Source organism: Grampus griseus (assembly GCF_964374135.1).
Source record: "Grampus griseus genome assembly, chromosome: 8".
Lineage (NCBI taxonomy): Eukaryota > Metazoa > Chordata > Mammalia > Artiodactyla > Delphinidae > Grampus > Grampus griseus.
The window spans coordinates 94124594-94151734 of record NC_139002.1 but is presented as its reverse complement, the minus strand read 5'-3'; the positions used below and the strand labels follow the sequence as shown (position 1 = coordinate 94151734).

The following is a 27141-nucleotide window of genomic DNA, read 5'->3' as shown; positions in this document are numbered from 1 at the left end:
ATACCTATCCAACTACCAATGGCATTTTTCACAGAATTAGAACAGAAAATTTTACAATTTGTATGGAAACACAAAAGACCCAGAATAGCCAAAGAAATCTTAAGAAAGAAACACGGAGCTGGAGGAATCAGGCTCCCTGACTAGACTATAATACAAAGCTACAGTAATCAAGATAGTATGGTACTGGCCCCAAAACAGAACTATAGGTCATGGAACAGGATAGAAAACCCAGAGATAAACCACACATATATCGTCACCTTATCTTTGATAAAGGAGGCAAGAATATACGATGGAGAAAAGACAGCCTCTTCAGTAAATGGTGCTGGAAAAACTGGACAGCTACATGTGAAAGAATGAAATTAGAACACTTCCTAACACATACACAAAAATAAACTCAAAATGGATTAAATACCTAAATGTAAGGCCAGACACTATAAAACTCTTAGAGGAAAACATAGGCAGAACACTCTGTGACATAAATCCCAGCAAGATCCTTTTTGACCCACCTCCTAGAGAAACGGAAATAAAAATGAAAATAAACAAACGGGACCTAATGGAACTTAAAAAGTTTTTGCACAGCAAAGGAAACCATAAACGAAATGAAAAGGCAACCCTCAGAATGGGAGAAAGTATTTGCAAATGAAGCAAATGACAAAGGATTAATCTCCGAAATATATAAGCAGCACATGCAGCTCAATATCAAAAAAACAAACAGCCCAATCCAAAAATGGGTGGAAGACCTAAATAGACATTTCTCCAAAGAAGACATACAGATTGCCAACAAACACGTGAAAGGATGCTCCACATCACTAATCATTAGAGCAATGCAAATCAAAACCACAATGAGGTATCACTTCACACCAGTCAGAATGGCCATCATCAAAAATCTACAAACAATAAATGCTGGAGAGGGTATGGAGAAAAGGAAACCCTCTTGCACTGTTGGTGGGAATGTAAATTGGTACAGCCACTATGGAGAACAGTATGGAGGTTCCTTAGAAAACTAAAAATAGAACTACCATATGACCCAGCAATCCCACTACTGGGCATATACCCTGAGAAATCCATAATTCAAAAAGGGTCATGTACCACAATGTTCACTGCAGCACTATCTATAATAGCCAGGACATGGAAGCAACCTAAGTGTCTATCAACAGATGAATGGATAAAGAAGATGTGGCTCATATATTCAATGGAATATTACTCAGCCATAAAAAGAAATGAAATTGATTTATTTGTAGTGAGGTAAATGGATTTAGAGTCGTCATACAGCGTGAAGTAAGTCAGAAAGATAAAAACAAATACTGTATGCTAATACATATATATGGAATCTAAAAAAAAAAAAAAAGGTTCTGATGAACCTAGGGGCAGGACAGGAATAAAGACGTAAACAAAGAGAATGGATTTGAGGACACGGGGTGGGGGGAAGGGTAAGCTGGAACAAAGTGAGAGAGTAGCGCAGACATATATACACTACCAAATATAAAACAGAGATAGCTAGTGGGAAGCAGCTGCATTGCACAGGAAGATTGGCTCAGTGCTTTGTGACCACCTGCGGGGGGGATAGGCAGGGTGGGAGGGAGATGTAAGAGGGAGGGGATATGGGGACATATGTATACATATAGCTGATTCACTTTGTTATACAGCAGAAACTAACACAACATTGTAAAGCAATTATACTCCAATAAAGATGTTAAAAAATATATATGTACAGCCTACCTCCAAACCAAGGTACAACAATATTTGATATTCTCACAAGATACCATATAGTTCCTGTGTATTTCTGAAACCTTGTTAGATAAGAGAATGGGACTAGGATGGGATGGAGTAGGAAAGCGATGAGAAAAAGGAATGAATATAATGAATTTGTAGCTCTATGCCTTTAATAACAGGAACAGGTTCTTTCACTATATAGCGGTGATGAAATTTATGGATATATAATGTTGGAAGCTACACTCACACATGGCAGTCTTCCAAATGGTCTGTCTTGAGACCATTATGATATCTAAAAGTTACACTGGGTTTCGGTATATTTCATTTCTAAATATTCCCTTTTTCCCCTTAAAATGCTTGGATTTAAGACAGGGAGCTAGAGTTCCAGAGGGTGTAAGTCTGTTCTTCCTTTACTACTCTTGAAAACCAAACATGGGATATTGCTAGGAGCTGGCTCACAAAAATCATAGGAAGCTTTTGGTCTCTATTACTACTTCTCCTCCTAAATGGCCTCTTAATTTTTATTTCTTACTCTTTCCCAATGTAATTTGGGTTTTTCTAAATTAAAGAGTTCTAATTTTCCATGGTTTGTCTTCCTATAGAAGTTTTCCTCATCTCTTATTTTAACTGCTTATTGCTAGAAATTTCTGTATCTATGATTAAGGAACATGACGGGTTTTCTATGGGACAGGATAAATGTTATTTTATTTCCAGTATCCTTTTGGATGAAAATTGGACTCTGATTGTGTTTACTGTCTATATCAGCATCAGTTACATGCTATCTGGTATCATTATATTTATGTATTATTTCTTCCCAACTAGATAGGCTAGGATTTTATGTATGTGTATGACTGTGTGTATATGTGTATGTACCTGTGTGGACATATACAGAGACAGAAAGAAAGAAAAAACATGCACACAGCAATGTGCTTAATAAACGTTTTTTGTAGATGATCATTTTGATGACGTTTTTGGTTGAAGCAACATAACTGGACTGATGACTTCAGGAAAGAGCATGGCTACTCTTTCCCAAATTTTAAATTATAGGTCTTACTAAAGTAAGTTAAAAGGGGAGGTAAAGGCTTTAATTCTAGCTCTCTTGGTAAAGAAGAAAAGAATTAAACACATATGAAAAGAAAATACAGCCAGTACTTTGGGAAATAAAAATGTCATTCATGGAGTAACTGAGTACTCTCTATAAAATCTGACTTCATAAACATAACAGATACTCAACACCTTAAATGATGGTCACACATTTTAGAGATCAATTATATAAGGAATTAAGGGGGGGAGTGATATTACTCTTAGATATGTGCAAGTTTATAAGAACTAGAAGAGACTAAGAAAAAGACCTGAACATAGTCCACATTTTCAAAGATATCACCACGATGGTAGCGCACAGGTTGGTCCCACTGGCAATGTAAACTATGCTGCTGGTTGACCAGACGGCATATCTGATGATTTCCTGGAATAAGAAAGGAAATTTAAATTGATGAAAAAGATCAGCAATGCCAACATGATTTTCTTAGTCTAAGTCATGTACTATCAACCCTGTACTCTTCAGAGCCTGGCAGAGTACTTACAGAGGGGATACTTATCCAGGGGAAATCTCATTAACGGTTAATTAAATTAAATCATTCTTAAGAAGCCTGTTTCTCCACCTATAAAACAAATGGGCTCCACTAAATAATCACTGACGTTCCTTCTGGCAATTGCATTCTACGATTGTAAAATCTATTGATTAAATTGTTTTAAGACTTTGCCCATCTCTCTGGAGAGAATTTGCTTTATATACTTCATGACTCTTTTTCAAATATATAAATATATATATGTAAGCGCTCTGGTTGCACTTCAGTACAGATTGAGCAGCAAATAATCCCAAGGACTGAACATACTCTTTACACTCAAAATAGCAAAGAAGGGCTTCCCTGGTGGCGCAGTGGCTGAGAGTCCACCTGCCGATGCAAAGGATATGGGTTCGTGCCCTGGTCTGGGAAGATCCCAAATGCCGCGGAGCGGCTAGGCCCGTGACCCATGGCCGCTGAGCCTGCGCGTCTGGAGCCTGTGCTCCGCAACGGGAGAGGCCACAAGAGTGAGAGGTCCGCGTACCGCAAAGAAAAAAAAAAAAAGCAAAGAAAACTTGTCAGGTGGATTGTAAAATGGACTGTAAACGTTCACAGCTAAGGGTCAAAGATCAAGAGGCTGTACAGACCAATATATTTACCAAGGGAGAAGGATGTAATATAAGGGATTCAATTCATTTATTCTTTGCTGTCAAGTTGTCATATCTGCTCCCACAGGGTTTAATCAGAAATGAAACATTCTGGATACAATCAAATCACTGATATCCTGTCAACCCAAGTTCCTTTAGACCAGTGGTTCTACTTTGGGGTCAGAGACTGTAAAAGATCTAATAAGAGCTACATACCATTTTACCAGGAAAAAAAAATGTGCATATACACAATACTGTGTATAATTTTGGGGAGGATTTCAGAACCCCCGAAAGTATTCCATTGATTACTTTCCTACTTGAGACAAAGTCTAGTCTAAAATCTTACTTCTAAAATAAAACATTTGTTTTTAATGGGGCAAAAAAAAGAGAACATTTAGCCTTATTGCCACTGTTGGCTGAAAAGTGTGGATGTTTTGATTCTAGGGTGTGTCTAGCTTGCGTTAAATTGGTGTAGGGCCATGTTACAGTGTGTTTTCAGACTAGCAACAACAGGCATCAAATAGGAGCTTGTTAGAATAACAGAATCTCAGGCCCCAACCCAGACCTACTAAATCAGAATCTGCATTTTAACAAGATCTCCATTTTAACAAGAGATTGATACGCATACCAAAGTTAGAGAAGCATCAATGTAGGCCATAGAGGACAAACAAACTGTTAAGACTCTTAGGATACAAAAGATTTGGTTTTTACTTTAAAATTTGGTTTTTAGTTTAAAAATTTGGTTTTTACTTTTTGCTAAAAAAAAGTTAGAAGGATCAAACCAGCTCCTCAGGCCTGCTGGTATACCCATAGTAACGATTTCATTTTAAGACTGAGAGAAGTCATAAGCACAATTTTATACTGCTTTATGGCTACATGAAAGTTATGAAAGTAAAGCACACTAGAAGTGAATTTCCTAACCTGTCTTCAATTACTTGGAATCAGTACTTACCTAATTGTGCCTCTTTTGCCATCTGTGTCTCATGGATGATATTTCTTAAGATTTGCTCTTCCTGAATCAGTTTATGTTTTTCTAGGATCTCTTGTTGTCTCAGGTAGTGGTCATGTTGCTTTTGATATTCTTTCAACTCATTCAGTGTTCGCTGGAGGGATCTTAACATTTTTTAATAACAGGAAAAAGTTACAGAGCTTTAAAATTATGGATTTTTAAACCCACTGAAATACATAGATTTTCTGGTTCTCAGCAAAAATTGCTAGATTTTGACTTTTAACATACAATCACTGTATCACAAGTTCAAGAACAATGGGGCTAAATAAATACGATTGTTTTATTAAAATTTGGGGGGAAAAAGATGGATGTGAAATTCTTCCCATAAACACAACAATTAATGACATTAAAAGGTGTATTAGACGCTTCAGGTGCCAGAAAAGATACATAGCAATAAATACTACTATAAAGCTTTATACATTTAACAAGTCTATTTCCCTCCACAAAGACTGTCAGTTCCATGGACATTCAAAGCCTTTCTAGAATCTTCCTTTTCACCTTTTCCTTTGATTCTACCTAAAGACAAGGTTAAGAGAAGAGGCCACAATGCCTTGCTCTTGCACTGTAGCTTCTTGGTTTACAGATTTTGGGAAAAAAACCACAGAAACTGCTTATAAAGGAATATTCCCTACCACCTGGTATCAATAAATCAGCTGCTTGATTATATTTAGTCACAAAAATCTTATTGCCTATTATACTGTTAACATATGGAGGTTTAATAGCTGCACAGATTGTATAAGAAGAGCATAATATTGGAAGAAACTCAGCCAGGGCAAGTTCTGACCAGGTATAACAAAGCCAGGTATAAACAAGCTGTCATTCTTTCCTTTTTACTACATTAGGCTTTTAAACAGATTGGAAAATAGGCAAAAGTTTAATGAAATCCAAATCCCCACTTAATTCTATAATAATCAAAGTACACTCAAAACATTAAGGCTAATTCTATAAGAGATGAACAATTCACTTCTGAGTTATGTCAAGTTCCTTTACTGGCCCTATTATTTATAGAATTAAATACAGGATATTTTTTAAGTATACTACAAGGACCAAGTACAACAGAATTCCATTACTGTACAACTTACACAAATCTGATTAAAATGTGGGCCAAATAATCTCTCTCAACATCACTTAACCAACGTAACAATAGCCCAACCTTAGAAGTCAAAGGAGAGAAAGCTCAAATGTAGCATGCGCAAGTGATTTTACTGACGGTGTATTCTATGGAAATAAAAATGTAATCAATAGAATTACTGAGCATCTGGCAGCACCCCCTCCTCCATCTGACTTCATACAAGTAATTGACTGTCAATATTGTTAAGATTTAGATGACAGCATTTACTGTAAATATTCTCTAGTTCCTGGAATCCTTTATACAACCACTGACTTGTGCTAAACCTCCTGATTGGAGAAAAAGGACAGGACTAGCATTACTGAAAAGGTGTTTTTCTTAATTCTAATGAACAAATTAACACTGATATCACCCTACACAAGTCTAACCTAAGGTTCTACAGTGTTGGTGCTTCAGTAATTTTTTCTCCTAGTTACCTATGTTGAGCTTCCAGTTTCTGCTCGAGTTTTTGCTGACACAGGACAGCATGCTTCCTCTTTATAGCTTGCTCAAACCCAGGTTTAGCCTGTAAAGCATGGTCATAACAGAGCACTGAGTGGTTATACTCCCCAAGCATCTGAAGAGACAAAAACAAACACACACACATACACAAACAAAGGGGGGGAAATGGTTAGCCTGGTTGTATCCGTCCAAATCCCCTTATGATTTATGAGATCACACTAAATCTCATACAGTGAAGATTATTTCGATCAGTAGTCAAATCTCCATAACATGCAGCAATGCTATACAGGATGGTTCAATTGGAAGTACTGCTATTTTAAGAAGAGTATGCTAAAGGAAAATAATATTCGTATCAATTCGATTATTTTCTTTTTTGTGAAGAGGCTAAAACACTTATGATTCATTATTGCTATGAAGTTTTTTTCCCTTAATTTCTTCCTTTCTATCCCCTTGTTTGGACCAAAAGAAGGGAAAAGGGTATTTTTTTATTGGAAAAAAAGAAAGAAAGAAAGAAAGAAAGAAAACAGCAACTGGATTGGTTCACGTAAAAAAAAAGTTGTATTTACTGCATATATATTTCCTAAAGTGTAATAGCTAGTGAAGAAGTCACTGTCGTCCAGAGCTGCGTGGACCACGACAGCAGCATCAGCAGAGAAGTGTGCTCTGTGCAGAACATTCGCCAAGTTGACCAGGGCAATGTCTTTATTGTGCCTAAAAGAGAAGGGAAGATGTAATTAGATGTCAGGAAAGAAGCATGTGCTCCACAATTGCCTATAACTACCTGACAAGGGCAAATTACATTCAAAGTTATTGAGCTTAGGAAAATAACTTTGAGTTTACTTACAGATGGGGAAAATAATTTAAGAAAATCCTAATGTTTAATTTTACATAATTGACGGTGCTTACTCAATCTGATAACTACAAATTTTGCCACAAAAATAAGGTCTGGCGGAGATTTTATGCTTTTAAAATGTATTTAGGGCTTATATTTGCTTTGAGAATAATTTAATTTCTGATAGTTCCTCCAACCAATTTCCCTAGTTTCAAGTCTCAAGTGAATCAGAGGGCATCTACATTATATATTTTTCCTTAACAGAAATCAGAAGTATGTTATGCCATCATCACTTTGAACTCTTTGACATCTAACATTTTTGTGATGGGACTAATTGCAACAGGGATGGAGGAGAATGCAAGTACAACACAATGCTTCCTCTTCTTGTTTTTTATGTATTTTAACAGTCCTGAGTTACATGGAAAATCAAGAGGTCCAGAAGAGGAGGAATCCTACCTGGATGAGAAGTGAAGGGCTCGCATAGCACATTCCACTACTTGATACGGCTCATTCTTTATTCTCCAGTAAAATGAAGCCATGTTATATAGCACCCACGAGGAAGAGTTCTAGAAGTCAAACAAATAAAATGACAACCAAATATAACTCAAGATAGTTTCTTCAACTCAGAATGTTCAAAATGAGCACCTTTACACTCTGTCTGGTCTGAAACTGATGAAGAAAATCAAGACTCATTACAGTAGCGACAAAGCAGAGGACAAAGTACAAATAAACTATCCCTGTCAAGACAGCATTCTGATCATTAGTTGATCAGGTGTATTAAGGTGTGATCTAAACACAGGGACAGTCCAACCCCAGACTATCTTCCAAAGGGGAAATAAAGCCGAAAAATCCCACCAAGTGGTCACAACTTGGGCCCTGTTTCAGGACTTTAGAAGTCAGGATCTAACCTACTTAGAAATGCTAGTTGTTCTAACATGAAATTCCTGAAATTAACATATTGCAAAATTTCCTATTTATTTAACATCTGAATGAAGGTATGTATGCAAACAAATGAAAGGCTTATGCTTTTGTGAAAGGTAAACGTTTGTCATTTCCTCGTGTGTGTTCAGAAACTAACTCAGACCTTCCCACTGCTAAAAAGGAAGTCTTTAGTATGTAGTAATAAGTGCATTATTTAGTCAAATTAAACAGAAGTTCAGACAGGTTTTCTCCTTTTGTGGCTTGCATTTTTTGTCCCCTAACATATACTAAATTTCAACCACACAGAGGTCATAAGACTAAACTGAATCATGTCAAAAACTCAATGTAAGTGTAAACCCAAGAAAGAAATATCAAATTCAGCATGGAAAAAAAGTCATAAAGTTTAAGATAAAATGGGAAAAACATATGACAGCCAACACTTAATGTGTAGCTACCTCATAAAAAATCTAAACAGAGAAACCAAAAACCAAAAGAACAAGGGCCAAAAACATGGACAATTCAAAAATATGAAACAATGACTACTTAGCAGGCGAAAAACTTAACAACAACAACAAAGGAAATAAAGAGCTACAAGTTTTCCTTTTAAAAATTAGCAAAGATTAGAAAGAATGCCAGTATTCACTATTGGCTACAGTGTATACTAACTTCAGATATTAAGTGTAGAAATATTGGGTTAGTACAGCATCGCTGGGGGACAATTTGACAATATGTATTTGAAAAGGCTTAAAAATGTGATTATCCTTTCATCCCAAAATTTCACTAAAAAATTTATCCTATGAGAATAAAGTTTTAACTATAAAGATATGTAAAAATAAAACTCCAAAAATATATAAAACAGCAATTATCTCTGACTTTTTAAATTATAATTTTTAATTTCCTTTTACATTTTTATATAGCTTTTTTTTTTTTTTCAAGGACCAATTATTTTATTTTAAAAAGTTATCTTTAAGACTAAAACTAGTATGGGATTCTCTGGTGGTGCAGTGGATAAGACGCTGAGGTCCCAACGCAGGGGGCCTGGGTTCGATCCCTGGTCAGGGAACTAGATCCCACATGCATGCCGCAACTAAAACTTTGTATGCCACAATTAAGGAGCCCTGGAGCCACAACTAAGAAGCCCTGGGGCCGCAACTAAGGAGCCCACCTGCTGCAACTAAGACTTGGCACAACCAAATAAATAAATATTAAGAAAAAAAGATTAAAACTAGTATAATTCTTTACTAAGCATCCTTAAGTATTCTATCTTCAAGGAAAAAATATGATTCTTGAGTGCTGCAATGAAAGACTTTAGCACTAAGTGTAGCTGGTTACAGAATACTATATTCTTTCACACTTGACTTATGACTTAGGCTTCAGTCGCCTTTTTAGTAGCCTTTTGAGAAAGTTTTCCTTTAAATCAACAAATGATTTTTAATCTCTTATTTTTAAGCCTTATATTGTGAATTGGGACAAAAAGATCAATTAAAAATTCTACATGATCTCCCTGCCAATGCAGGGGGCATGGGTTTGACCCATGGTCTGGGAAGATCCCACGTGCTTCAGAGCAACAAAGCCCGTGCACCACAACGACTGAGCATGCACTCTAGAGCCTGCAAGCTACAACTACTGAAGCCTGCGTGCCTAGAGCCTGTGTTCCACAACAAAGAGAAGCCACTGCAATAAGAAGCCCAGGCGCTGCATTGAAGAGTAGCTCCCACTCACTGCAACTAGAGAAAGCGCACGCGCAGCAACGAAGACCCAACGCAGCTAAAAATAAATAAATAACTTTATTTTTTAAAATACATATATAAAAATTAAAAATTCTACATGAACTACTAAAAGCATCATGATAAGCAGAATACTCTACTCATCATAGTATATTCAAAGAGAAAAATAAATCTTTAAATAAAAATCTATAAGATTTCTTGCCCCTGGACCAGGGATCAAACCTGTGTCCCCTGCCTTGGCAGGTGGATTCTAAAGCACTGCACCACCAGGGAAGTCACTAGATTAATTTAAAGAGAGGGCAGACAGCAGAAGCAAGAAGAACTACAATTCTGCAGCCTGTGGAAGGAAAACCACATTCATAGAAGGATAGACAGAATGAAAAGACAGAGGACTTTGTACCAGATGAAGGAATAAGATAAAACCATAGGAAAAAAACTAAATGAAGTGGAGATAGGCAACCTTCCAGAAAAAGAATTCAGAATAATGATAGTCAAGATGATCCAGGATCTCAAAAAAGAATGGAGGCAAAGATTGAGAAGATGCAAGAAATGTTTAACGAAGACTACAAGAATTAAAGAAGAAACACCTAGAAGAATTAAAGAACAAACAAACAGAAATGAACAATACAATAACTGAAATGAAAAATACACTAGAAGGAATCAATAGCAGAATAACTGAGGCAGAAGAATGGAGGAGTGACCTGGAAGATAGAATGGTGGAATTCACTGCTGCGGAACAGAATAAAGAAAACAGAATGAAAAGAAATGAAGACACCCTAAGAGATCTTGGGGACAATATTAAACGCAACAACATTCGCATTATAGGGGTCTCAGAAGGAGAAGAGAGAAAGGACCGAGAAAATATCTGAAGAGATTATAGTTGAAAACTTCCCTAACATGGGAAAAGAAATAGACACCCAAGTCCAGGAAGCACAGAGAGCCCCAGACAGGTTAAACCCAAGAAGAAACACACCGGGACACACAGTAATCAAACTGACAAAATTTAAAGACAAAGAAAAATTATTGAAAGCCTCAAGGGAAAAATGACAAATAACATACAAAGGAACTCCCGTAAGGTTAACAGCTGATCTCTCAGGAGAAACTCTACAAGCCAGAAGGGAGTGGCATGACTTATTTAAAGTGATGAAAGGGAAGAACCTAAAACCAAGGTTACTCTCCCCAGCAAGGATCTCATTCAGATTCAACGGAGAAATCAAAAGCTCTACAGACAAGTAGAAGCTACGAGAATTCAACACCAACAAACCAGCTCAACAACAAACGCTAAAGGAACTTCTCTAAGTGGGAAACACAACAGAAGAAAAGGACATACAAAAACAAACCCATAACAATTAAGAAAATGGTAACAGGAACAAACATATTGATAATTACCTTAAACGTGAATGGATTAAATGCTCCAATCAAAAGACACAGGCTCACTTAACAGATACAAAAATAAGACCCATATATATAATGTCTACAAGAGACCCATGTCAGACCTAGGGACACATACAGACTGAAAGTGAGGGGATAGAAATGGATATTCCATGCAAATGGAAATCAAAAGAAAGCTGGAGTAGCAATACTCATATCAGGTAAAATAGACTTTAAAAAAAAAGATTGTCACAAGAGACAAGGAAGGATACTACATAATGATCAAGGGATCAATCCAAGAAGAAGATATAACAATAACAAATATATATGCACCCAACATGGTAGCACCTCAATACATAAGGCAACTGCTAACAGCTATAAAAAAGTAACCCGACAGTAACACAATAATAGTGGGGGATTTTAAAACCTCACTTACACCATGGACAGATCAACCAAACAAAAAATTAATAAGGAAACACAAGCTTTAAATGACACAATGGAACAGATAGATTTAATTGATATTTATAGGACTTTCCATCCAAAAACAGCAGATTACACTTTCTTCTCAAGTGCATATGGAACATTCTCCAGGATAGATCACATCTTGGGTCACAAATCAAGCCTTGGTAAATTTAAGAAAACTGAAATCATATCAAGCATCGTTTCTGACAACAACGCTATCAAATTAGAAATCAGTTACAGGGGAAAAAAACGTAAAAAACACAAACACATAGAAGCTAAACAATACATTACTAAATAACCAAGAGATCACTGAAGAAATCAAAGAGGAAACCAAAAAATACCTAAAGACAAATGACAATGAAAACATGATGATCCAAAATCTACGGGATGCAGTAAAAGCAGTTCTAAGAGGGAAGTTTATAGCAATACAAGCCTACCTCAAGAAACAAGAAAAATCTCAAATAAAGAATCTAACCTTACACCCAAAGGAACTAGAGAAAGAAGAACAAACAAAACCAAAAGCTAGTAGAAGGAAAGAAATCATAAAGATCAGAACAGAAATAAATGAAATAGAAATAAAGCAAACAATAGCAAAGATCAATAAAACTAAAAGTTGGTTCTTTGAGAAGATAAACAAAATTGATAAGCCATTATCCAGACTCATCAAGAAAAATCGGGAGAGGACTCAAATCAATAAAATTAGAAATGAAAGAAGAGAAGTTACAACAGACACCACAGAAATACAAACCATCCTAAGAGACTACTACAAGCAACTCTATGCCAATAAAATGGACAACCTGGAAGAAATGGACAAATTCTTAGAAAGGTGTAACCTTCCAAGACGGAACCAGGAAGAAACAGAAAATATGAAGAGACCAGTCACAAGTAATGAAATTGAAACTGATTAAAAATCTTCCAACAAACAAAAATCCAGGACCAGATGGCTTCACAGTTGAATTCTATCAAACATTTAGAGAAGAACTAACAACCATCCTTCTCAAACTCTTCCAAAAAACTGCAGAGGAAGGAACACTCCCAAACTCATTCTATGAGGCCACCATCACCCTGATACCAAAATCAGACAAAGATACCACAAAAAAAGAAAATTACAGACCAATATCACTGGTGAATATAGATGCAAAAATCCACAACAAAATACTAGCAAACAAAATCCAAGAACACAATAAAACGATCATACACCATGATCAAGTGGGATTTATCCCAGGGATGCAAGGATTCTTCAATATACGCAAATCAATGTGATACACCATATTAACAAATTGAAGAATAAGAACCATATGATCATCTTAACAGATGCAGAAAAAGCTTATGACAAAATTCAGCACCATTTATGATAAAAACTCTCCAGAAAGTGGGCACAAAGGGAACCTACCTCAACATAATAAAGGCCATATATGACAAACCCACAGCAAACATCATTCTCAATGGTGAAAAACTGAAAGCGTTTCCTCTAAGATCAGGAACAAGACATGGATGTCCACTCTCACCACTATTATTCAATATAGTTTTGGAAGTCCTAGCCATGGCAATCAGAGAAGAAAAAGAAATAAATGGAATACAAATTGGGAATGAAGTAAAACTGTCATTGTTTGCAGATGACATGATACTATATGTAGAGAATCTTAAAGATGCCACCAGAAAACTACTAGAGCTAATCAATGAACTTGGTAAAGTTGCAGGATACATAATTAATGCACAGAAATCTCTTGCATTCCTACACACTAACAACGAAGGATCAGAAAGAGGAATTAAGGAAACAATTCCAATCACCACTGCAAGAAAAAGAATAAAATACCCAGGACTAAACCTACCTAAGGAGGTAAAAGACCTGTACTCAGAAAACTATAAGACACTGATGAAAGAAATCAACGATGACAAAAACAGATGGAGAAATATACCATGTTCTTGAATTGGAAGACTCAATATTGTGAAGATGACTATACTACCCAAAGCAACCTACAGATTCAATGCAATCCCTATCAAATTACCAGTGGTATTTTTTACAGAACTAGAAAAAAAACCCTTAAAATTTGTATGGAGGAACAAAAGACCCTGAATAGCCAAAGCAGTCTTGAGGGAAAAAAACGGAGCTGGAGGAATCAGACTCCCTGACTACAGACAATACTACAAGGCTACAGTAATCAAGATAATATGGTACTGGTACAAAAACAAATACAGATCAATGGAACAGGATAGAATGCCCAGAGATAAACCCATACATCTATGGTCAACTAATCTATGACAAAGGAGGCAAGGATATACAATGGAGAAAAGACACTCTCTTCAGTAAGTGGTGCTGGGAAAACTGGACAGCTACATGTAAAGGAATGAAATTAGAACACTCCCTAACACCATACACAGAGATAAACTCAAAATGGATTAGAGACCTAAATGTAAGACCAGACACTATAAAACTCTTAGAGGAAAACATAGGAAGAACACTCTGACATAAATCACAGCAAGATCTTTTTTGACCCACCTCCTAGAGTAATGGAAATAAAAACAAAAATAAACAAATGGGACCTAATGAAACTTCAAAGCTTTTGCAAAGCAAAGGAAACTACAAACAAGACGAAAAGACAACCCTCAGAATGGGAGAAAATATTTGCAAACGAATCAATGGACAAAGGATTAATCTCCAAAATATTTAAACAGCTCATGCAGCTCAATATTAAAAAAACAAACAACCCAATGAAAAAGTGGGCAGAAGACCTAAATAGACATTTCTCCAAAGAAGACATACAGATGGCCGAGAAGCACACAAAAAGCTGCTCAACATCACTAATTATTAGAGAAATGCATATCAAAACTACAATGAGGTATCACCTCACACCAGTTAGAATGGGCATCATCAGAAAATCTACAAACAACAAATGCTGGAGAGGGTGTGGAGAAAAGGGAACCCTCTTGCACTGTTGGTGGCGATGTAAATTGATACAGCCACTGTGGAGAACAGTATGGAGGTTCCTTAAAAAACTAAAAATAGAATTACCATATGATCCAGTGATCCCACTACTGGGCATATACCCACAGAAAACTATAATTCAAAAAGACACATGCACCCCAATGTTCCTTGCAGCACTATTTACAATAGGCAGGTCATGGAAGCAACCTGAATGCCCATCAACAGATGAATGGATAAAGAAGATGTGGTACGTATATACAATGGAATATTACTCAGCCATAAAATGAACGAAATTGGGTCATTTTTAGAGACGTGGATGGATCTAGAGACTGTCATATAGAGTGACGTAAGTCAGAAAGAGAAAAACAAGTATCGTATATTAATTAACGTATATATGTGGCATCTAGAAAAATGGTACACATGAACCAGTTTGCAGGGCACAAAGAGAGACACAGACGTAGAGAACAAACATATGTACACCAAGGGGGAAAGTGGCGGTGGGGTTGGGGGTGTGATGAATTGGGAGATTGGGATTGACGTGTATACACTAATATGTATAAAATAGATAACTAATAAGAACCTGCTGTATAAAAAATAAAATAAAATTCAAAATAAAAAAAAGATTTCTCATAAAATCTACACTCTAATCTATAAATGTTCAAATGTCACTATTAATTATTCTCTCTCTTTTGAACACATTTTTTCCCTTGGCTCTTAGGATATCACATCCTTCTGGACATCCTTTGGATCTTTTCTGCTGGCCCTTCACCCTCTGCTTGACAGGTAATGTAGGAGGACCCAGGACTTCTTCTCAAACTTCACTCTTCTCCAGATGACCATATGTAATCCCACGGCTACAGATACTCCCTACTTAACAATTATTCTCTATCTACATACCCAGCTCTGACCTCTACTGGAATTCCAGACTCATATAGGTATTTCAGATTTAACTTGACCAAAACAGAACTCTATCTCATCTTCTCTCACCCCAACCCTGCTCCTCCAAGTTGCTCAAGCCAAAAATTAAGGAATTACCCTTGATTCCTCTTTTTCTCTCATTCCCCATAGCTAATTAATCAGCTTCTAAACTTCTAAACATTTCCTGAAATAGTTTAACTTCCTCCATTTCCACTACCAATCCTTCTAGTTCAAACCATCTTCATCTCTCTCGAGTTACTGCACTAGCCTTCTAATGGTCTATTTCGAATTTTGGCCTCCTTTAGTCCTTTCTCCATATAAGTTTGAGAGTGCACCTTAAAAAGTACTAATTAAATTATGTTACTCGTCTGCTCCAGCTTCTCAGCACACTTGTAATAAAATTCAAAGTCCTAACTTTGGCTTTCAGAGCCCCACATAGTCTGGCCCTGGTCTACTTCTTTGGCTTCATTCCCTATCATCCTCCCTTTTCTCACCAAGCTCCAGCCATACTGACCTGAATTTAATTACATAACACTTGTTATATACTGAATGTGTTTCTAACCATTCATATATGGACGCCCTAACCCTCAACGTGACTATATGTGAAGATAGGGCCTCTGAAGAGGTGATAAAGGTTAAAAATCCAATAGGGCCAGTCCCCTTATAAGAGGAAGATTTATCTCTCTGTCTCTCCCTCCCTCCCTCCCCATGTACACACTGAGAAGAAGCCATGTGAGGACACAGCCAGAAGGTGAGTCCTCACCAGGAACCAAATCAGCCAGCAACATGATCTTGGACTTTCCAGCCTCCAGACTGTGAGAAATAGATTTCTGTTGTTTAAGCCACACAGTCTGTGGTATTTTGTGATGGCAGCCTGAGCTAACTAATATACTACCAAGCTCATTAAGGCTTCAGGGCCTTTGTTCATTCTTCAGCCTAGAATGTTCTTCCTTGATCTTTGACTTTTGGTTCCTTCTTGTCATTCAAGTATCAGCTTAAATTTCATCTTTCCAGAGAGGATAACCCCAACTGCTCAACCTAAAGAAGCCACTCAATTACCCTCTATTTTAATTTTCTATAGAGCATTTACCACGATGATCTACTTTCAACTAACAATTCTCTGAACGACATCTTAAATCCCAGGCCAGTTTTTCCTTTTTACTTATCAATTCTGGGGATGCAATATTTTACATTACCTTCAGAAAAACAATATGAAGAAGGTAACTTAGCTACAAAAATAATCCTATAATATATAATGCATTTGAATAAACATATAAATATATATTTGAGTAAACTGTATATAAATGTTACAATTACACATTTTACTTAGTACCACTATAATAGTGCTTAGAAACTAGCCTGCATTTTACAAATCTCCTTAGGCACAGAGAAGAGCAAAAACTATTTTCTAAATTCCCATATGTTATCCTGAATGATACCTTTAAATTCTTGGGTCCTGTTATATAATTCCCCATTTCATCATTTTAAAGTAGATGTTCCCTTAAAATTACATGAAGATTTTATTGTTAGTGGTGATTCTTTTACCTGTTCAGAGAACAGTGATAATCTATGTATTTCCTGTGTGTAGACACGTATCGAAGACACTAATGTTAATGTTCTTTCACACTCAAAATATATAATCTAGCTTATAAGCCCTGTTGCTTATATTAGTTTATAATTTGTTGTTTTGTGAATTAGTTTAAATAAAACTTTTCAGCATCTTGTCCTGGTAAAGGGGACTGGATTATCAATGCTTCTCTCTAACTTTGAACTATACAGTTTATATTACTGTAATCATGATTTAAAATCACTCTCTAGACAAAAACAAGCTAGGTAGGTATTTTCTGAGAGAAAAATATCTTCTGTTCACACAGGGCCTCCGGGCTCTTTAAGTCATTTACGACTTACCTTCTGTAGGCCTTCATGAATGAGGTGACCTATGTCATCTATACTCCTTCCTAACCGTTTAGATAGATATGTGAAGATTGGATCTTCTTTAGGTAGTAGAGGTGCAGAAAGATTAACTCTCTCTTGTACACCCTGAAGAGAAGAAAAAATAGAAAAAAAACAGAAAAAGGAGATTATAAGACAATAGAAATCACAAATAATTTGGTATCTTATGGCATTTAATTTGAAGGAATTTTAAGAAATAGGAGATGTTTGTTAAATTATAAAGCTGTTTGGAAGAAGAGAAGAAAGAAAAAGTATGTATAAACAAGAGATTAAAGAAAAAAATGAAAACAAACAAAACCCCCCAAATTTCTCTACTTACTCGCAAGTGCTGAAAAGCATGTATACTATATGGAAGTTCTAGAATTTTAGTACAATCAGGCTGCTCAGGGTCTGGAGGGACAGGAGATTCTGTGTCTATATAATCTTCAGGGCTAAAATATCAAGAGGCAAGAAGTAATGAATGAATGAAAAGTGAAGATATGTCCAATTTTTCCCTAATTAAATCATATTCTCAAAGCATCTCACTTTACAACCAATATTAGTCAACATGCATACTTTTTTCATAGAGCTGTTGTTAGAGCAAAATTTTCTGAGAGCTCAACTTAAAGGAGATATATCAAGAGTTAGGGAGGGCCCGGGGTTCGATCCCTGGTCAGGGAACAAGATCCCACATGCATGCCGCAACTGAAAGATCCTGCACGCTGCAACAAAGATCCCGCGTGCCACAACTAAGACCCAGAGCAGCCAAATAAATTAAAAAAAAAAATGGTTAGGGAGAAAATAGGTAAGTCACAAACCGTTAAGACTGTGGACTCTGGACTTCCCCGGTGGCACAGTGGTTAAGAATCTGCCTGCCAGTGCAGAGGACATGGGTTCGAGCCCTGGTCCGGGATGCCACGGAGCAACTAAGCCTGTGCGCCCCAACTACTGAGCCTGTGCTCTAGAACTCGTGAGCCACAACTACTGAAGCCCGCATGCCTAGAGCCTGTGCTCTGCAAAAAGAAGCCCGCGCACTGCAATGAAGAGTAGCCCCCGCTCGCCACAACTAGAGAAAGCCCACGCACAGCAATGAAGACCCAACGCAGCCAAAAACAAACAAATTAATTAATTAATTTTAAAAAAAGACTGTGGACTTTTCAAAAGCTAATATAACACTGCTTAACTCTTTCTAGAAATGTTAAACCAGTTTACACTTCTATATAGTCTTTCTACATTTTTACCAGTTATTGATTTTTAAACATTTTTTTCAGTTTGAGAGAAGAAAAATACGTCTTAGTATGCACTTATCTGATCATTACTGAGAAATATTTTTTCCACGTGTTTATTGGCCATTTGCATTTTTTTACCATAAATTGTTCAATTTTCCACTGTGGTATTAAATACTTTTAATTGATTTGTAAGAATTCTGTACATACTACACATTTTGAACTTTCAAATTTCAATAAAGTCAACAGTGATTGAAGCTTTTTCTCATTAGAGAAATAATTTCTAATTGATTCGAGAAAGGTGTGTTCAGGAAGACGTACTTTATTTTTGGAAAGAGAATTTCTTTACCTGATATCTTTGCTCTCCAAAGTTATGTATGTGCCATCATACAGATCTAGGTCCCCTAAGGGTACCTTGGCTTTGATGCAGTCTGGATCCTCTTTATTATGTCTCTGTTCCAGTCCTGTATCTCTGTCCTCATTCTCTTCTATATGAATTTTTTGAGCAACTAACTGCTTCTGTTGAGAAGAAAATAAGAACACAAAAGGATTTTTCTAATATTTCAACCTAGATACCATGTAAGAGAAAGGAGAATTTAATGTGTTGAACAAGTCAGAGAAATCAAAATATGCCCTGGGTTACGCTAGTTGACATAAATAAGCTTCTCGAAACAGGTGTCCATATACAGAAAGTAACAGAACATGACATTTATAATACTGGCACATGAGTGCCTTATGATATGATCTCTGACTATCTATAAAGCTACATCTATCAACTTAACTGGCACAGAATAGCTCAGCAATTAGAAGTACCTTGAATTGTCCAAACACATCATATTTCAGTCCTTGAAGACATCTAGCGCATTGATAGTGCTACCTGAAGTAACTAGTGTTCCAGGGGAATTCCTGCCACTGACATTTTTTCCCCAAACATACAGAGGAATTATTAACAGCCATGTTTCCACCACCCTATCTATCTTAACATTTGGCCATACTCCAGATTTTTCTACAAGAAAAAAAAAATAGTTGAAGCCCCTCTTAACTGCCTTTGAGATCCCTCTCTCACTTCTAAAAGTTACCACTATCCTGGGAATGCCCCTGTGGTCCAGTGGTTAGGACTTGGAGCTTTCACTTCCATGGCCTGGGTTCAGTCCCTGGTTGGGGAACTAAGACCCCACAAGCTGTGCGGTGCAGCCAAGAGAATAAATAAATAATTAATTAATTAAAAGAACAAAAGTTACCACTATCCTGAATGTTTTATGCATCATTTTCATGTATATTTTCATAAAATATTACTATATTGCCCTACTTTTCTTAAAATATTACTTTATACATAGATATATTTACAGCTATATCTCCAAAATCAACATACAGCATTGCTTTGCAAATTTTGAAATTTTATATGAATACTATCATACTGTATGTATTATTCTACAACTTTCTTTTTTTTTTAACTTAATATTATGTTTTTGACATTTATCTACATTGGTCGGTAAAGCTCTAAATTTTTCATTCTACCGGATGTATAAAAATGTATTTATTTGGGGCTTCCCTGGTGGCGCAGTGGTTGAGAGTCCACCTGCCGATGCACGGGACACGGGTTCGTGCCCTGGTACGGGAGGATCCCACATGCCGCGGAGCGGCTAGTCCCATGAGCCATGGCTGCTGAGCCTGCACGTCCGGAGCCTGTGCTCCGCAACAGGAGAGGCCACAACAGTGAGAGGCCCGCGTACCTCAAAAAAAAAAAAAAAAAAAAGTATTTATTTTCCTGTAAACCATTAGGTTGCTTCTTTTTAAATATTTTTTGGTATTAAATGTGCTACGGTATTCTTATAAAACTGTCATTGTGTAAGAGTTCCAGTAGGAGAAAAATATGGGGCTGTATGGGATACATTTTCAGTTTATTTAGTCACCGTCAATCTGCTCTTCAAAGTGGTTATAAAAACTAGAATTCTACCAACAGATTAGGATAATATCCATCTCCCCATGAACTTACCAACATTTGGTTTTGTCCTACTTTTTAAAAAAAATTTTGAATTTTTTTTATACAGCAAGTTCTTATTAGTCATCAATTTTATACATATCAGTGTATACATGTCAATCCCAACTGCCCAATTCAGCACACCACCACCGCCACCCACCTGCAGTTTTCACCCCTTGGTGTCCATACGTTGTTCTCTACATCTGTGTCTCAACTTCTGCCCTGCAAACTGGTTCATCTGTACCATTTTTCTAGGTTCCACATACATGCGTTAATATACAATATTTTTCTCTTTCTGACTTACTTCACTCTGTATGACAGTCTCTAGATCCATCCACGTCTCAACAAATGACTCAATTCCATTCCTTTTTATGGCTGAGTAATATTCCACTGTATGTATGTACCACAACTTCTTTATCCATTAGTCTGTCGATGGGCATTTAGGTTGCTTCCATGACCTGGCTATCGTAAACAGTGCTGCAAGGAACACTGGAGTGCATGTGTCTTTTTGAATCATAGTTTTCTCTGGGTATGTGCCCAGTAGTGGGATTGCTGGTCATATGGTAATCCTATTTTTACTTTTTTAAAGAAGCTCCATACTGTTCTCCATAGTGGCTGTATCAATTTACATTCCCACCAACAGTACAAGAGGGTTCCCTTTTCTCCACACCCTCTCCAGCATTTGTTGTTTGTAGATTTTCTGATGATGCCCATTCTAACTGGTGTGAGGTGATACCTCCTTGTAGTTTTGATTCACATTTCTCTAACTATTAGTGATGTTGAGCAGCTTTTCATGTGCTTCTTGGCCATCTGTATGTCTTCTTTGAAGAAATGTCTATTTAGGTCTTCTGCCCATTTTTGGATTGGGTTGTTTGTTTTTTTAATATTGAGCTGCAGGAGCGGTTTATCTATTTTGTAGATTAATCCTTTGTCCATTGATTCGTTTGCAAATATTTTCTCCCATTCTGAGGGTTCTCTTTTCGTCTTGTTTACGGTTTCCTTTCCTGTGCAAAAGCTTTGAAGTTTCATTAGGTCCCATTGGTTTATTTTTGTTTTTATTTCCATTAATCAAGGAGGTGGATCAAAAAAGATCTTGCTGTGATTTATGTCAAAGAGTGTTCTTCCTATGTTTACCTCTAAGAGTTTTATAGTGTCTGGTCTTACACTTAGGTATCGAATGCATTTTTAGTTTCTTTTTTTCTGTGGTGTTAGGGAGTATTCTGATTTCATTCTTTTACTTGTAGCTGTCCAGTTATCCCAAAACCACTTACTGAAGAGACTGTCTTTTCTCCATTGTATGTCTTTGTCTCCTTTGTCATAGATTAGTTGACCATAGGTGCGTGGCTTTATCTCTGGGCTTTCTATCTTGTTCCATTGATCTATGTTTCTGTTTTTTGCCAACACCAAACTGTCTTGATTGCTGTAGCTTTGTAGTATAGTCTGAAGTCAGGGAGTCTGATGCCTCCAGCTCCGTTTTTTTCCCTCAAGACTGCTTTGGCTCTTCGGGGTTTTTTGTGTCTCTATACAAATTTTAAGATGATTTGTTCTAGTTCTGTAAAAAATGCCATTGGTAATTTGATAGGGATTGCATTGAATCTATAGGTTGCTTGGGTAGTATAGTCATTTTCACAGTATTGATTCTTCCAATCCAAGAACATGATATATCTCTCCATCTGTTGGTATCATCTTTAATTTCTTTCATCAGTGTCTTATAGTTTTCTGCATAGAGGTCTTTTGTCTCCCTAGGTAGGTTTATTCCTTGGTATTTTATACTTTCTGTTGCAATGGTAAATGGGAGCATTTCCTTAATTTCTCTTTCAGATTTTTCATCATTAGTGTATAGGAATGCAAGAGATTTCTGTGCATTAATTTTGTATCCTGCAACTTTACCAAATTCATTGATTAGCTCTAGTAGTTTTCTGGTGACATCTTTAGGATTCTCTATGTATAGTATCATGTCATCTGCAAAGAGTGACACTTTTATTTCTTCTTTTCCAATTAGTATTCGTTTTATTTCTTTTTCTTGTCTGATTGCTGTGGCTAGGACTTCCATGACTATGTTGAATAATTGTGGTGAAAATGGACATCCTTGTCTTGTTCCTGAGCTTAGAGGAAATGCTTTCAGTTTTTAACCATTGAGATGATGTTTGCTGTGGGTTTGTCATATATGGCCTTCATTATGTTGAGGTAGGTTCCCACTATGTCCACTTTCTGGAGAGTTTTTATCATAAATGGGTGCTGAATTTTGTCAAAAGCTTTTTCTGTGTCTATTGAGATGATCATATGGTTCTTATTCTTCAATTTGTTAATATGGTGTATCACATTGATTGATTTGCATATATTGAAGAATCCTTGCATCCCTGGGATAAATCCCACTTGATCATGGTGTATGATCCTTTTAATACGTTTTTAGATTCTGTTTGCTAGTATTTTGTTGAGGATTTTTGCCTCTACATTCATCAGTGATATTGGTCTGTAATTCTCTTTTTTTGTAGTATCTTTGTCTGGTTTTGATATCAGAGTGATGGTGGCCTCATAGAATGAGTTTGGGAGTGTTCCTTCCTCTGCAATTTTTTGGAAGAGTTTTAGAAGGATGGGTGTTAGCTCTTGTCTAAATGTTTAACAGAATTCACCTGTGAAGCCATCTGGTCCTGGATTTTTGTTTGTTGGAAGATTTTTAATCACAGTTTCAATTTCATTACTTGTGATTTCAATATCATTACTTGTGATTACTTTCTGTTTCTTTCTGGTTCAGTCTTGGAAGGTTACACCTTTCTAAGAATTTGTCCATTTCTTCCAGGTTGTCCATTTTATTGGCATAGAGTTGCTTTAGTAGTCTCTTAGGATGGTTTGTATTTCTGTGGTGTCTGTTGTAACTTTTCTTTTTTATCTAATTTTATTGATTTGAGTCCTCTCCCTCTTTTTCTTGATGAGTCTGGCTAATGGTTTATCAATTTTGTTTACCTTCTCAAAGAACCAGCTTTTAGTTTTATTGATCTTTGCTAGTGTTTTGTTTCTATTTCATTTATTTCTGCTCTGATCTATATGATTTCTTTCCTTCTGCTAACTTTGGGTTTTGTTTGTTCCTTTTTCTCTAGTTCCTTTAGGTGTAAGGTTAGATTGTTTACTTGAGATTTTTCTTGTTTCTTGAGGTAGGCTTGTGTAGCTATAAACTTCCCTCTTAGAACTGCTTTTGCTGCATCCTCTAGGTTTTGGATCATCTTGTTTTCATTGCCATTTGTCTCTAGGTATTTTTTGATTTCCTCTTTGATTTCTTCAGTGATCTCTTGGTCATTTAGTAACATATTGTTTAGCCTCTGTGTATTTGTGTGTTTTCTATTTTTTTCCATGTTGATTTCTAATCTCATAGCGTTGTGGTCAGAAAAGATGCGTGATATGATTTCAATTTTCTTAAATTTACTGAGGCTTGATTTGTGCCTGAAGATGTGATCTATCCTGGAGAATGTTCCATGCGTACTCGAGAAGAAAGTATAATCTGCTGTCTTTGGATGGAATGTCCTATAAGTATCAATTAAATCTATCTGGTCTATTGTGTCATTTAAAGCTTCTGTTTCTTTATTTATTTTCATTTTGGATGATCTGTCTGTTGGTGTAAGTGAGGTGTTAAAGTCCTCCACTATTATTGTGTTACTGTCGATTTCCTCTTTTATAGCTTTTAGGAGTTGCCTTATGTATTGAGGTGGTCCTATGTTGGGTGCATATATATTTATAATTGTAATATCTTCTTAGATTGATCCCTTGATCAGTATGTAGTACCCTTCCTTGTCTCTTGTAACATTATTTTAAAGTCTATTTTACCTGATATGAGTATTGCTACTCCAGCTTTCTTTTGATTTCCATTTGCATGGAATATCTTTTTCCATCCCCTCACTTTCAGTCTGTATGTGTCCCTAGGTCTGAAGTGGGTCTCTTGTAGACAGCATATATATGGGTCTTGTTTTGTATCCATTCAGCAAGCCTGTGCCTTTTGGTTGGAGCATTTAACCATTCACGTTTAAGGTAATTATCGGTATGTTTGTTCCTATGACCATTTTCTTAATTGTTTCGGGTTTGTTTTTGTAGGTCCTTTTCTTCTCTTGTGTTTCCCACTTAGAGAAGTTCCTTTAGCATTTGTTGTAGAGCTGGTTTGGTGGTGCTGAATTTTCTTAGCTTTTGCTTGTCTGTAAACCTTCTGATTTCTCCATTGAATATGAATGAGATCCTCGCTGGGTAGAGTAATCTTGGTTGTAGTTTCTTCCCTTTCATCACTTTAAGTATATTATGCCACTCCCTTCTGGCTTGTAGACTTTCTGCTGAGAAATCAGCTGTTAATCTTATGGGAGTTCCCTTGTATGTTATTTGTCGTTTTTGCCTTGCTGCTTTCAATAATTTTTCTTTGTCTTTAATATTTGCCAATTTGATTACTATGTGTCTCGGCATGTTTCTCCTTGGGTTTATCCTGTATGGAATTCACTGCGCTTCCTGCACTTGGGTGGCTATTTCTTTTCCCATGTTAGGAAAGTTTTCGACTGTAATCTCTTCAAATATTTTCTCTGGTCCTTTCTCCCTCTCTTCTCCTTCTGGGACCCCTATAATGCGAATGTTGTTGCATTTAATGTTGTCCCAGAGGTCTTAGTCTGTCTTCATTTCTTTTCATTCTTTTTTCTTTACTCTGTTCCACAGCAGTGAATTCCACCATTCTGTCTTCCAGGTCACTTATCTGTTCTTCTGCCTCAGTTATTCTGCTATTGATTCTTCTAATGTAGTATTCGTTTCAGTTATTGTATTTTTCATCTATGTTTGTTTGTTCTTTAATTCTTCTAGGTCTTTGTTAAACATTTCTTCCATCCTCTCACTTTGCCTCTATTCTTTTCCCGAGGTCCTGGGTCATCTTCACTATCATTATTCTGAATTCTTTTTCTAGAAGTTTGCCTATCTCCACTTCTTTTAGTTATTTTTCTGGGGTTTTATCTTGTTCCTTCATCTGGTACACAGCCCTCTGCCTTTTCATCTTGTCCATCTTTTTGTGAATGTGGTTTTTGTTCCACAGGCTGCAGGACTGTAGTTCTTCTTGCTTCTGCTGTCTGCCCTCTGTGTCCTACTTTTTAATTTATGTCAATCTCATGGGTATGAAATGTTATCCTGTTATAATTATTGGGGTAGACTGTATTACTATTAACAAATTTGTGCCCCTCTTTACAAGAGAATTCTACATCACTGTTCTGCTAGACTCCAATGTGACCAATATGACTTCCTTTGGTCAATGTAACATGAGAAGCATCATCTGAGCCTTCTAGAGGGAAGCATTTTTAGAGCCAGTGTATGCTTCACCATGTTCTTTCTTTTCCCTCAGGTACTGAGAATGGCAATATCGAGGCTGTTGTAGGTATATTTCTCATATGTACTATACAGCTAAACTAAATAAGAAATCCAATCTGATATTCCACGTTTTAATCAGTTTGTTTAATCTGTTTATATTTATTGTGATTGATGATCTTATGGATTTATTTTCACCATATTATTTTGCGTTTTCTGTTTATCTTACTTTTTCTTTGCTGCTTTTTTCTCATTTCCTGCCTGATACACTTTTTTTTTTTTTTTTTTTTTTTGCAGTACGCGGGCCTCTCACTGTTGTGGCCTCTCCTGTTGCGGAGCACTGGCTCCGGATGTGCAGGCTCAGCGGCCATGGCTCATGGGCCTAGCCGCTCCGCGGCATGTGGGATCTTCCCAGAGCAGGGCACGAACCCGTGTCCCCTGCATCGGCAGGCAGACTCTCAACAACTGTGCCACCAGGGAAGCCCCTGATACAGTTTTGATACACTTTCTACATTCCCTCCCCTCCTCCTGTATCTTCTCTTTGTTTGTAAGGTTTGAAAACTATAGATTGCATTTCCATTATTTTGGTTACTGTCCTCACTCTTTTTTTGGTTAAGTTTTTCATCAGTAAATATTTCAGTATGATTCTGAAAGATTCTCTTTAAAAAAAAATAATACCACAACACCATTATCACATGCAAAAAATAGTAATTCCTTAATATTACATATCCAGTCTGTGTTCATTCCCAACTGTTTCTTCCCTCTTTATTTTAAAATACAATTTGTTTGAGTCAAAATTCAGTAAGGTACACACACACTGCAATTGGTTGAATTGTCTTTTAAGTCTCTTTTAATCTTCCGGTTACCCCTCTATTTCATTTTTTTTAATTCCTGTAATTTATTTGAGAAAGAAATTGGGTCACTTATCCTGTAGAGTTTATTACTCTACAAGATTTTACTGACTGCATCCCACAGGTTTAACATGTTCCTCTGTCCTCTGTATTTCCTGAATACTGACACCAGAA

The 27141-nt window shown here is 36.6% G+C and overlaps 1 protein-coding gene across 3 annotated transcripts in view; it reads right to left on the bottom strand.

Moving 5' to 3' along the window:
* Positions 1–27141, bottom strand: part of TTC17 (tetratricopeptide repeat domain 17) — a gene marked incomplete at its 5' end in the record, with an annotated part of 154947 nt that overhangs the window by 97286 nt on the left and 30520 nt on the right. For 2 of the 3 annotated variants that reach the window (XM_082660692.1, XM_082660691.1), the window contains 8 exons: positions 3066–3178; positions 4878–5038; positions 6480–6619; positions 7071–7215; positions 7793–7902; positions 17570–17701; positions 17934–18045; positions 19169–19338. In XM_082660692.1, the coding sequence (XP_082516818.1) occupies positions 3066–3178; positions 4878–5038; positions 6480–6619; positions 7071–7215; positions 7793–7902; positions 17570–17701; positions 17934–18045; positions 19169–19338 (1083 nt within the window). The remainder of the gene's footprint in view (positions 1–3065; positions 3179–4877; positions 5039–6479; positions 6620–7070; positions 7216–7792; positions 7903–17569; positions 17702–17933; positions 18046–19168; positions 19339–27141) is intronic. The other variant, XM_082660690.1, reaches the window with a different exon arrangement.